General features: G+C 43.6%; 1 protein-coding gene across 1 annotated transcript; it reads right to left on the bottom strand.

The window, feature by feature from the left end:
* Window positions 1–359: 359 nt before the first annotated feature.
* LOC115470869 lies at window positions 360–11,785 on the bottom strand (the record flags this gene model as incomplete). Its single annotated transcript, XM_030204504.1, has 2 exons — window positions 11,671–11,785; window positions 360–883 (listed from the first exon to the last, which is right to left on the bottom strand). Coding segments are annotated over exons 1-2 (639 nt in total), but the record flags the coding sequence as incomplete, so codon positions are not given.
* Between the last annotated feature and the right edge of the window lie 658 nt (window positions 11,786–12,443).

The raw sequence follows: 12,443 nt of genomic DNA, 5'->3' as shown, positions 1-12,443 counted from the left end.
TTGAGCTCTTTCTATAGATTTGTATCGCTTAATTTATTTGCAGTGGTAGGGGTGATAAGTGAGGGTGTTGAGTAAGAGAGTCATGGTTAGGAGTCGAAAGCAGTAGCAAAGAGGTGGGCTTTAAGCCTAGACTTGAAGACAGCCGGAGACTGAGCCTGACGTACTGGCTCAGGGAGTCTATTCCAGGCATAGGGAGCAGCGAGATAGAAGGAACGGAGCCAAGAGTTAGCAGTGGGGGAGAAGGGGGACGACAGGAGACATTTACCCAGTGAACGGAGTTCATGGGGAGGAGTGTAGGGAGAGATGACAGTGGAAAGGTACTGAGGAGCTGCGGAGTGGATGCACTTGTAGGTCAAAAGGAGAAGTTTGAACCGTATGTGGAAGTGGATAGGGAGCCAGTGAAGCGACTTGAGGAGAGGGCTAATGTGAGTATAGCGACTCTGGCGGAATATAAGACGCGCAGCAGAGTTTTGGACAGATTGAAGAGGAGATAGATGGCTGAGCGGGAGACCAGCGAGAAGCAAATTGCAGTAGTCTAGGCGAGAGGTGATAAGGGTTTGGGTAAGGGTTTTGGTAGCGTCCTCGGAGAGGACAGGGCGAATTTTGTTAATATTATAGAGAAAGAAACGACAGGTTTTGGCAATCTGCTGAATATGAGCAGAGAAGGAGAGAGCGGAGTCAAAGATGACTCCAAGGTTGCGCGCAGACGGGACAGGGAGGATGAGAGTGTTATCTACCGAAATAGAGAACGGGGGGAGAGGAGAGGCAGGTTTAGGGGGAAAGAGGAGAAGCTCGGTTTTGGTCATGTTTAATTTCAGGTGGCGGCAAGACATCCAGGCAGCGATGTCAGACAGGCAGACCGATACTTTGGTTTGGATTTCAGCTGAGATATCCGGTGTGGAGAGGTAGATCTGGGTATCATCAGCGTAAAGGTGGTATTGAAAGCCATGGGATGAGATCAGAGCTATGCTTTATAAAACAAGCATATAAATTGTGACTTTTCCCAAAATTCTCCCCAGAGCATACCTACTCTACAAGTACACATCTATTTCCACCGTGCGTAACTTTAGGTGTGACTAAACTGCATTTGTTGACATTAAAAATCAATAAAACTAAAGTCCTGTGGTTTAGTAATCGCAGTGAGACTATACCAGAGAAAATCCCATTGGGGCCAAATGGATATCTGCCAGTAGACAGCACTTCTAAGGTATTAGGCACTATTTTAGATTTATCTTTATCAATGGAACCACAAGTAAACTACCTGTATGAAAAGGTTTTTTTTTTGAGTTAGGCAACTTAGATTAATTTGTCATTGTTTTATGGAAGAGCATTTGGTCTTCTTGTACAGAGTCTGATTTTAACTCAATTAAACTACTGTAATTCCGTTTAAACTAGGATATCATTAAAGTTATTAAGGAAAATTCAACTACCTCAGAACACAGCTGCCAGGTTGATTTTCAATTTCAAAAGATTGAACATATTATCCCTGTATTTATGAGACTTCACTGGTTGCCGGTGGCTGCCCGAACAGGACTAGATTCAGCAAATAACCCTCAGTAACCCTCTCCATCTCAGACAACCTAAAAATTCTCGGAGTAATAATCAACTGAAAGCTCACTCTAAAGAACCAAGCGAAATCTACCATAAAGAAAATGTTTCACTCAATGTGGAAACTCAAACGCGTGAAACCATTCTTCCTGAAGGCTATATTTCGCAACCTGATACAATCAATAGTATTTAGCCACGCAGATTACTGCAATGGAATTTATGCGGGACGCAAAGAACAAATTATAAAGAAACTTCAGACCGCCCAGAACACAGCAGCCAGGCTTATATTTGGAAAAACACGTTATGATAGCGCCAAACCCCTCCGAGAAAAACTGCACTGGCTCCCAATCAAAGAACACATTGCTTTTAAGGTCTGCACCATGGTTCATAAAATTATATACGGCGAAGCCTCGGAATACATGACAGACCTCATAGACCTACCAACCAGAAACACAACAAGATCAGCACGAACTTACCTAAATCTCCACTACCCAAGTACTAAAGGACTCAAATACAAATCAACTTATGCATCCAGCTTTTCTTACTTAAGCGCACAACTATGGAACGCTCTGCCAAAGATAATAAAAACAACGAACGACCATCTAAGTTTCCGGAAAGAACTAAAAACAAACCTGTTCAAAAAGGCATACCCCACCGACCCAACTTAAAAACCTAAGTTCCTGCGACACTGCAAAAGACTGTAATGGACACACTTTAACCCTCATCCCCCTTCCCTAACTTCCCCCAATGTATCTACCTAACACAAACCTCTTTTACCACAAAAACACCTGTATTTGTTCATACTGCAACTGGTGAACGCCGTTGCGGTACCATGTAAGCCACATTGAGCCTGCAAATAGGTGGGAAAATGTGGGATACAAATGAAACAAATAAATAAATAGCACCCAAATTTGAACGCAGAAGAAAAAGTGTGCTGAACACTATTCTATAACCAGTGCTCTCAGTTGGGTGCCATTTATAGAATAGCGCTTAGCAACAGGTTGTGCACCCAACTTTGGGTGCAAGGATTTATACCAACTGAAACCCGGTGTAAATCCTTGAATGTAAGTTAGGCAGGGATCCCCTGAATTCTATAATACTGCAAGTATCTTTACTGAACACCCCTTACCCGCTTATGCCCCTCCCATGGCCATGCCCCCTTTTCAGTTCATATTAAAAAATTTGCACACATATCTTTATACAATAGTGCTTAGCAAGATGTATGTGCAAACCCTAATTGGAGTCAATTAACTGCAAAAAGTGTTTATTAGTGTCTGATTATTGATAGTTATTGACTTATTACTCAATTAAATTGCATGCCCAAATTGGGCACACACCCAAATTTGCATGCAGAAATTTGGGCACCATATATAGAATCATGGGGACAATGTTTACAATTCTTAATGGCAAAGCAGTAGGTTATTTGATTGGCATGATTATTTTTTTCCATCAAATAATATAACATGTCATTCTACAGGTTGTCTGCTGTTGAATTTTCCTATGTGTAAAGGTGTTTGCTCCAAGAGAATGTTTGAGAGCTCTTTTTCTTTTCAAGGTACTAAATTATGGAACAATATACCTTTAATTGCTAAGTAACAACCCACCTATGCATTATTTCATAAAAATCTAAAATCTTATCTCTTTCAAAAAAACATTTAAATAATTTTGGCTCTTTCCCTGATGTGTCTCTGATTATTAAAATTGTTTTTATACTTTCTAATGTTACCTGCTCTGAACCAGTTGAGGTTGAGACTAATTTTATAAGAAGCCTTTTGTCCATGAAAAAGTATATGCAGGTTGCCAAATAAATTCATATTTTTCTTATATTTTTTGTCTTTTATAAGTGTATAAAAATACATTTTACTCTCAATCTTTATGTATAGTGCCAGAATGTTTAGCAGGGCTATGGAGTTGGTATACCAAACCTTCGACTCCGACTCCTACTGATTTTAGGATTTAAATGTTTTTGTTCTGGTATAAATTCATTTTTCTTTGTAATAGATCAATGGTGGCTAAATTTCTGTCCAAGTATTCTTTACTTGGGTTATTGCTAAAAATTCATTAAAAAATGTTTTGTTCTGCATATAAAGTACTGTTAAATATAGCTTTAGATCCAGTACAAAGATATGTATATATAAATATAAAATGAAGAATTTACCATATATTAAATTGTTTTCTATTTTGAAGATGGAGTCGTGGTTGGTACATTTTTACCAACTCTGACTCCACCCAAAATTGCTTCTGACTCCTACGCTGACTGAGTCCATAGCCCTGATGTTTATATGGATCCATGGATAAGAGACTAACATTCTTAAAGGCAGCTGCTAAAGGGTTAATACTATAGAGAGGACACCTCCATATTCATGCATTAGTTATGGAACACTGGCGTTTACCCATGGATATGTACTTACCCCCAGATTCTATATATATAGTGCTTTGAGTTCTGCATGCACTTTTGGCCACGTGGCCAAATTGTATGTGCAATTTTAATTGAATGAGCCAATATGTGCCAATTATTGGGTGATAAAAGGCAATTATTGACACTAATTGTCACTAATTAGAATTTACGTGCACATCTATTTAGCGTATTCTATAAGAAGTGCGCCTAAATTGTAGCACATGCATCAGAAAAAGAGGCAAGCCCATGGCATGGAAAATGGGCAGGTCGTGGACATTGCCTAAAGATGTGCGTAGTATTGTAGAATTTGGTGGAACTACACCTAAATGAGGCACAACAGATTACATATGCTGAAACCTGGTGTAAATCGTTGTGCCTAACTGGAGGATATGGATCCTGGCATTAGTCGCTATTCTATATATGGCACCTATGACTTCATGTTCTACTGTTGAACAGGATATCTTTCCTGTGGAATCACCTGTTGTTGTAGTTTAGGGTTCTGACATATTTCCTCTTGTGCAAGCCATACCTTTCACTTGGTCACAACAATCAAACATAGACATTTGTCTAGGTTGATCTGAATTGCTGGGTGTTTCTGTTCATTGGGGGGAGCTTCCTAGTCACAACTGTACTGATATTCTCAACTGTGCTGAAAGGTGTCTCTTCAATGAAAAGGATGGAGGATAGCCTGGTAGTGTAATCTAATGGTTTGCACAGCTGCCCTGCATATTATTAAGTGGGGTTCAAGTTCTGTTGTAACAACTGATTGGCATACACATATCACCAAAGTTACCTGGCTAAAGTGAGATGGTGAGACCACAAGGGATAGAAAATGTTTTCTTTGCAGCCCAGACCCATCCCATAGAGAAATGTGTGTTTTGGGAAACCAGAACATTTAATGTTTCTCCTGGGTGTGGCAGGTGGGGGACAAATGTATACTGAGTATACATTGATGCTTTGTGGGAGCTGTTCTGTGAGAGGCTTCTAAGAGAACCGTCTATAGTTAAGATTGCCATACTGAGGAGTTCTATCTGTATAGAGACGGGGGAGGGGGGGAGGGAGAGGGAGGTTGAGTCGTAGGCACGTGATAGATATCTAACGATCCTACCATGTTCTTCACAGTGGTGATATTTTGTGATCTTAGTATGTGCTCTGACCCAACCTCATACCCATTTCATTTAAAGTCTGTCCCTGCTGCTCTGCTTACTCCCTTTTCACCTATACCTGCTTCAGTTCTGTCCATTCCTTCCTTCCCACTACCAGCTATCCTTATCTTCCTCCCTTGTTCTCCCTCCAACTCTGTATACCATCCCTGTATGCAAGTTGGTGTGTTTGTCTGTGTTTGGGTGTCTCAGTGTGCTAGTGTGTGTGGGGTGCTGCAGCCACATGTGTCTGTCTTTGGTGTGTCCCTGTAGTGTTGTTGTCCCACTGTTTGTATGTGTGTGAGTGCATTTGTGACTGCAGTGCAGAGTGATGGCTGAGCTCTTCATGGGCTGGTTGATGGCACGTCAGGGGCAGGGGCGACAGAGGAGAAGTAGAGGCAAGGGTGAGGGCAGGTGCAGAGGGTATACAGGCCCAGGACCAGGTTTACGGACCTGACTGATGAAGAATCTGTAGCTAGGTACAACTTTAATATAGAGACCTTAGCGCATCTGTGTGAACAGCTGCAAGAGGACCTGGAGCCTACTGCTTGGAAGGGGCATGCCTTGCCAGTCCATGTGAGAGTGACCACTGCCCTGGCCTTTCTGGCAACTGGCACATTTCAAACACCTCTAGGAGCTGCAGCAGCAATCAGCCAGCCAGCTGCCTCACACATCACCCACTTTATTAAAGCTTTTTTGAAAAGGGACACCCTTTATATCAGCTTCCCCATGCATGAGGCAGAACAGCAAGAAGCCATGACAATGTTTTATGAGTTTGCCCAATCCACCTCTTTGCTGGGGACCATAGATTGCACACATGTGGTCCTCAGACCATCTGCAGCCAGTGAACCAGAATACAGACATTTAGGGTCCTACTACTCCCTGAACATGCAGGTTGCCTATAATACAGCACTAGAGATAACAGATGTATGTGCCAACTTTCCTGGATACTGCCACGATGCCTATGTCTTTTCATGCTCTGGCATCCACAACGTATTTTAGAATGGAGAAATCAGAGGGAGATGGCTACTAGGTGAGGAACATTCTACAACCCATACGCTCTTCTAATCATTGACTCCATATCTCTTTACTCCAAAGGTGTGTGACCAGTGTGGGTCCAGTGGTCGGGAGGATGACACAGAACACACTTGTAGGATCTGCCAACACACAACAGTCAGAGAGACCAGAAAGTCCAAAATAATATCATCCAGACACATTTTTTGTGACTATGGTAAGAATTCTTATGATAGTACATAAGTACATAAGTATTGCCATACTGGAAAAGACGTGGAGGGGCATAATCGAAAGGGGCACCCAAGTTTTCCTGAGGATGTCCTTGCAGGATGTCCCGGCGAAGGGGCGGGGAAACACATATTATTGAAACAAGATGGGCGAAATTTAGGTAGACCTTAGAGATGGTTGTCCTTAGAGATGGTCATCCTTAGAGATGGTCGTCCCCGATTTTCTGCCATAACGGAAACCGAGGATGCCTATCTCAGAAACGACCAAATCCAAGCCATTTGCTCATGGGAGGAGCCAGCATTCATAGTGCACTGGTCCCCCTGACATGCCAGGACACCAACTGGGCACCCTAGGGGGCACTGCAGTGGACTTCAGAAATTGCTCCCAGATGCATAGCTCCCTTACCTTGTGTGCTGAGCCCCCCAACCCCACTCCCCACAACTGTACACCACTACCATAGCCTTAAGGGGTGAAGGGGGCACCTAGATGTGGGTACAGTGGGTTTCTGGTGGGTTTTGAAGGGCTCACATTTACCACCACAAGTGTAACAGGAGGGAGGATGGACCTGGGACCGCCTGCCTGAAGTGCACTGCACCCACTAAAACTGCTCCAGGGACCTGCATACTGCTGTCATGGAGCTGGGTATGACATTTGAGGCTGGCATAGAGGCTGGCAAAAAATATTTAAAAAGTTTTTTTTTTTAGGGTGGGAGCGGGTTGGTGACCACTGGGGGAGTAAGGGGAGGTCATCCCCGATTCCCTCCGGTGGCCATCTGGTCAGTTTGGGCATCTTTTTGAGGCTTGGTCGTGAAACAAAATGGACCAAGTAAAGTCGGCCAAGTGCTCATCAGGGACGCCCTTTTTTTTCCATTATGGGCCGAGGACGCCCATGTGTTAGGCATGCCCCTGTCCCGCCTTTGCTATGCTTCCGACACGCTCCCATGAACTTTGGTCGTCCCCGCGACGGAAAGCAGTTGAGGACGCCAAAATCAGCTTTCGATTATGCTGATTTGAGTGACCCTGGGAGATTTGTGTCAAAATATGGGCGCCCTTCTCTTTCGAAAATAAGCCTGCAATGGCCCATCAAGCCCAGCTTCCTGTTTCCAACAGTGGCCAATCCAGGTCACAAATACCTGGCAAGTCACAAAACAGTACAAAACATTTTATACTGCTTATCCCAGAAATAGTGGATTTTCCCCAAGTCCATTTAATAATGGTCTATGGACATTTCCTTTAGGAAGCCGTCCAAACCTTTTTTAAACTCCACTAAGCTAACCACTTTTAATTACACGTTGAGTAAAGAAAAATTTCTCTGATTCATTTTAAATTTACTTCATTGTAGCTTCATCGCATGCCTCCTAGTCCTAGTATTTTTGGAAAGCGTAAACAGACGTTTCACATCTACCCGTTCAACTCCACTCATTATTTTATAGACCTCTATTATATCTCCCCTCAGCTGCCTTTTCTCCAAACTGAAGAGCCCTAGCCGCTTTAGCTTTTCCTCATAGGAAAGTCGTCACATCCCCTTTATCATTTTCATCGCCCTTCTCTGCACCTTTTCTAATTCCACTATATCTTTTTGAGATGTGGTGACCAGAATTGAACACAATATTCGAGGTGCAGTCGCACCATGGAGCGATACAAAGGCATTATAACATCCTCATTTTTGTTTTCCATTCCTTTCCTAATAATACCTAACATTCTATTTGCTTTCACTTGAACATGAAGAGACAGTCCCTGCTCGACAGAGCTTACAATCTAATTAGGACAGACAAACAGGACAAATATGAGATAAGGGAATATTAAAGTGAGGATGATAAAATAAGGGTTATGAACAAGTGAATAAGGATTAGGAGTTAAAAGCAGCATCAAAAAGGCGAGCTTTTAGCTTAGATTTGAAGATGGCCAGAGATGGAGCTTGACATACCGGCTCAGGAAGTCTATTCCAGGCATATGGTGCAGCAAGATAAAAGGAACGGAGTCTGGAGTTAGCAGTGGAGGAGAAGGGTGCAGATAAGAGAGATTTACCCAGTGAACGGAGTTCCTGGGGTGGAGTGTAGGGAGAGATGAGAGTGGAGAGGTACTGAGAAGCTGCAGAGTGAATGCACTTATAAGTCAATAAAAGGAGTTTGAACTGTATATGGAAACGGATAGGAAGCCAGTGAAGTGACTTGAGGAGAAGGCTAATATGAGCATAGCGACATTGGCAGAATATTAGTCGTGCAGCAGAACTTTGAACAGATTGAAGAGGAGAGAGATGACTAAGTGGGAGACCTGTGAAAAGCAAGTTGCAATAGTCTACGCGAGAGGTGATAAGAGTGTGGATGAGGGTTCTGGTAGTGTGCTCAGAAAGGAAAGAGCGAATTTTGGTGATATTATAGAGAAAGAAATGACAGGTTTTAGCAGTCTGCTGAATATGTGCAGTGAAGGAGAGAGAGGAGTCGAAGATGACCCCAAGGTTATGAGCTGATGAGACAGGAAGGATGAGAGTGTTATCCACAGAAATAGAGAATGGGGGAAGAGGAGAGGTTGGTTTAGGTGGAAAGATAAGAAGCCCAGTCTTGGTCATGTTTAGTTTCAGATGGCGGTGAGACATCCAGGCAGCAATGTCAGACAGGCAGGCTGATACTTTGGCCTGGATTCCTGCTGAGATTTCTGGTGTGGAGAGGTAGATCTGGGAGTCGTCAGCATAAAGATGATACTGAAAACCATGGGATGAGATCAGAATACCAAGGGAAGAAGTATAGATGGAGAAAAGAAGAGGTCCCAGGACAGATCCCTGAGGTACACCAACTGACAGTGGGATAGAAGTAGAGGAGGATCCATCAGACCTGGGAGAGATAAGAAGAAAACCAGGAAAGACCAGAGCCCTGAAATCCAAGTGAGGACAGCGTATCAATGAGTAGGTCGTGATCAACAGTGTCAAAAGTAGCAGATAGATTGAGAAGGATGATAGAATAGAGCCCTTTGGATCTGGCCAGGAGCAGGTCATTGGAGACTTTAGCAAGCGCTAAAGACCCAGCACAGACCCCTGGGGAACCCAATTAACTACCCTTCTCCATTGAGAATACTGACCATTTAACCTTACTCTCTGTTTTCTATCTTTTAACCAGTTTTTAATCCACAATAGAACACTACCTCCTATCCCATGACTCTCCAATTTCCTCTGGAGTCTTTCATGAGGTACTTTGTCAAACGCCTTCTGAAAATCCAGATACACAATATCAACTGGCTCACCTTTTTCCACATTTTGTTCACCCCTTCAAAGAAATGTAGTAGATTGGTGAAGGAAGATTCCCTTCACTAAATCCATGTTGACTTTGTCTCATTAATCCATGCTTTTGAATATGCTCTGTAATTTTGTTCTTAATAATAGTCTCTACCACTTTACCCGGCACCGACGTCAGACTCACCGGTCTATAATTTCCCGGGTCTCCTCTGGAACCTTTTTTAAAAATCGGCGTTATATTGGCCACCCTCCAATTTTCCGGTACCACGCTCGATTTTAAGGATAAATTACATATTTCTAACAATAGCTCCGCAAGCTCATTTTTCAGTTCTAGCAGTACTCTGGGATGAATACCATCCGGTCCAGGAGATTTGCTACTCTTCAGTTTGTAGAACTGCCCCATTACATCCTCTAGGTTTACAGAGAATTCATTAAGTTTCTCCAACTCATCAGCTTGGAATACCATTTCTGGCACCGGTATCCCACCCAAATCTTCCTCAGTGAAGACCGAAGCAAAGAATTCATTTAAGCTCTCCGCTACGGCTTTGTCTTTCCTGATCGCCCCTTTTAGTCCTCGGTCATCTAGCGATCCAACCGATTCTTTTACCAGCTTTCTGCTTTTAATATACCTAAAAAAATTTTACTATGTGTTTTTGCCTCCAACGCAATCTTTTTTTCGAAGTCCCTCTTAGCCTTCCTTATCAGCGCTTTGCATTTGACTTGACATTCCTTATGCTGTTTCTTATTATTTTCAGTTGGTTCCTTCTTCCATTTTCTGAAGGATTTTCTTTTAACCCTAATAGCTTCCTTCACCTCACTTTTTAACCATGCTGGCTGTCGTTTGGTCTTCCATCTTCCTTTTTTAATACGCAGAATATATTTTGCCTGGGCTTCCAGGATGGTGGTTTTGAACAGCATCCACGCATGATGTAAAATTTTGACCCTTGCAGTCGCTCCTCTAAGTTTTTTTTCACCGTTCTTCTCATTTCATTATAGTCTCCTTTTTTAAAGTTAAATGCTAATGTATTTGATTTCCTATGTATACTTACTTCAAAGCTAATATCAAATCCGATCATCTTATGATCACTGTTATCAAGCGGCCCCAGCACCATTACCTCCCGCACCAGATCTTGCGCTCCACTAAGGACTAGGTCTAGAATTTTTCCTTCTCTCGTCAGCTCCTGTACCAGCTGCTCCATAAAGCTGTCCCTAATATAAGTGCATATAAGTGTTATTATCCCACTCCACCATTCCCCTCCTCCTATACCTTCCCTCCCCTCTCCCTCTCTCCAACCATTGTGCAGTACGGTGATAACCAAAAAAGTACCTGACCCCAGGTTTCCTCCCTCCGCCTTACACCATGAACCACAATGTCCAGTATGGGGCTACAGCATCTTAGGTCAGGCCCAATCCCAAAACTATCTGGCAACATATCTGGCAGCACCTCAATTGCCAACATTCAATCGTGATTTGGAGGATTACATGAAAGAAAAAGTGAAGAATGTGCATGATAAAACCTGGAATTCAATCCAGAAAGTAACAGTCCAAGCAGCAACATGTCCCACAAGTCCTGGTGAGATAGGTAAGGCCCAAGTGACCCCATCACTGGTTCTCCCTTCCCCTGCCCCAACCTTGGTCATGGGTGCTCTGCCTACTGCCTCTGCTGTGAGGCAAGGTTGGAAAATGCATAGATGCTGGGGGTGGTCTACTGGGCCCAACTGGGTGGGATGGGAGGGATGGGTGTGGGGCATCATTGGGACACAGGGATGACAGAGCTAGGGAAGCAGCTCACTTACTGGCGGCCTTGCAGCAGCTGGAGGAGGGTGAAGGCCAGGGTATCATTTTGAGTTTCCATATTGGAGATAACAGATGACATAAGCTGCAGTAAACGGTCCTAAAATTCCTTCCTGGCCCTCCTGTCCTCCCTCATAGCTGCTAGTTTCTCCAGCATATTATCCAACAGCTGCCTGATGCCTGTTGGCTCCTGCCACACGCCAGCAACCTCTTCCTTGAGCAGGACCTGTTGTTCTCAAATGTATTGGCCAACAACTATAACATTATCTTCCTCCTCTCCTTGTTCCTGCTTAGAGTGGCCAAGATCTTCCTCCTGACATGTAGGGGCCTTGTTGTCAAGATCTTTTGGCATTGTTGGTTCAGCTAGTTCCTCCTCCTCCTCTGCCTCAACACCTGTGTCCCTGATGTCTTCATCTTCCTCTAGAGGCAGCATGTCAGTATCTTCTGCATCTGCTGGACCTTGATGTTCCGGCCCATGGCACTGGGGAGCCTGCTATGAAGGGCCAGCAACAGCAGCAGTAGCAGCAGCATCCTCCACCTCTGGGGCATCCTCCTCACCAACACCCTGCAGAGCTGCAGCATCTGCATGAAAGGAGCAAAGGACACATTAATAGGATCAGACCTGTGATAAACAGTGCTATATGCACACCAAACAGGGATCATGCCTGCACAGTCTGCTCTCCAAAGGGAAAAGGAAGCAAGTGGGAAAGCTCAACATTTAAGAACAGGGAAAACATATTTTGAACTGCAGTAATTAGTGTGTGTTGCCAGGTAAAGTTTCACAATAAGAACCCTCCACAGTATTCCATTTAAGGAGCATTGCGTGCAAATATAGCACGTACTTCCCCAAAGTCAGATGTGATGTGGCATGACCCCAATTTTCTTAACACATGTCACTTGCTTCCTTTTGCCATTGGAGGGCAGAGGTGACTATAACTCAGAGTGGGATCCTGTTTCCTGGACACAGCATCTCTATTACATAGCTTGCTGGAGATACTTGTATCACTGGTAGGTATGACAATGAGGCCTTGGCATGGCATCACAAGGTTATTTGCAGGAAAATTGTTAATTCTCTGAGAAATTGTTGTATA

Source organism: Microcaecilia unicolor, chromosome 1, assembly GCF_901765095.1.
Source record: "Microcaecilia unicolor chromosome 1, aMicUni1.1, whole genome shotgun sequence".
Lineage (NCBI taxonomy): Eukaryota > Metazoa > Chordata > Amphibia > Gymnophiona > Siphonopidae > Microcaecilia > Microcaecilia unicolor.
This window is presented reverse-complemented; position numbering and strand designations above follow the sequence as displayed.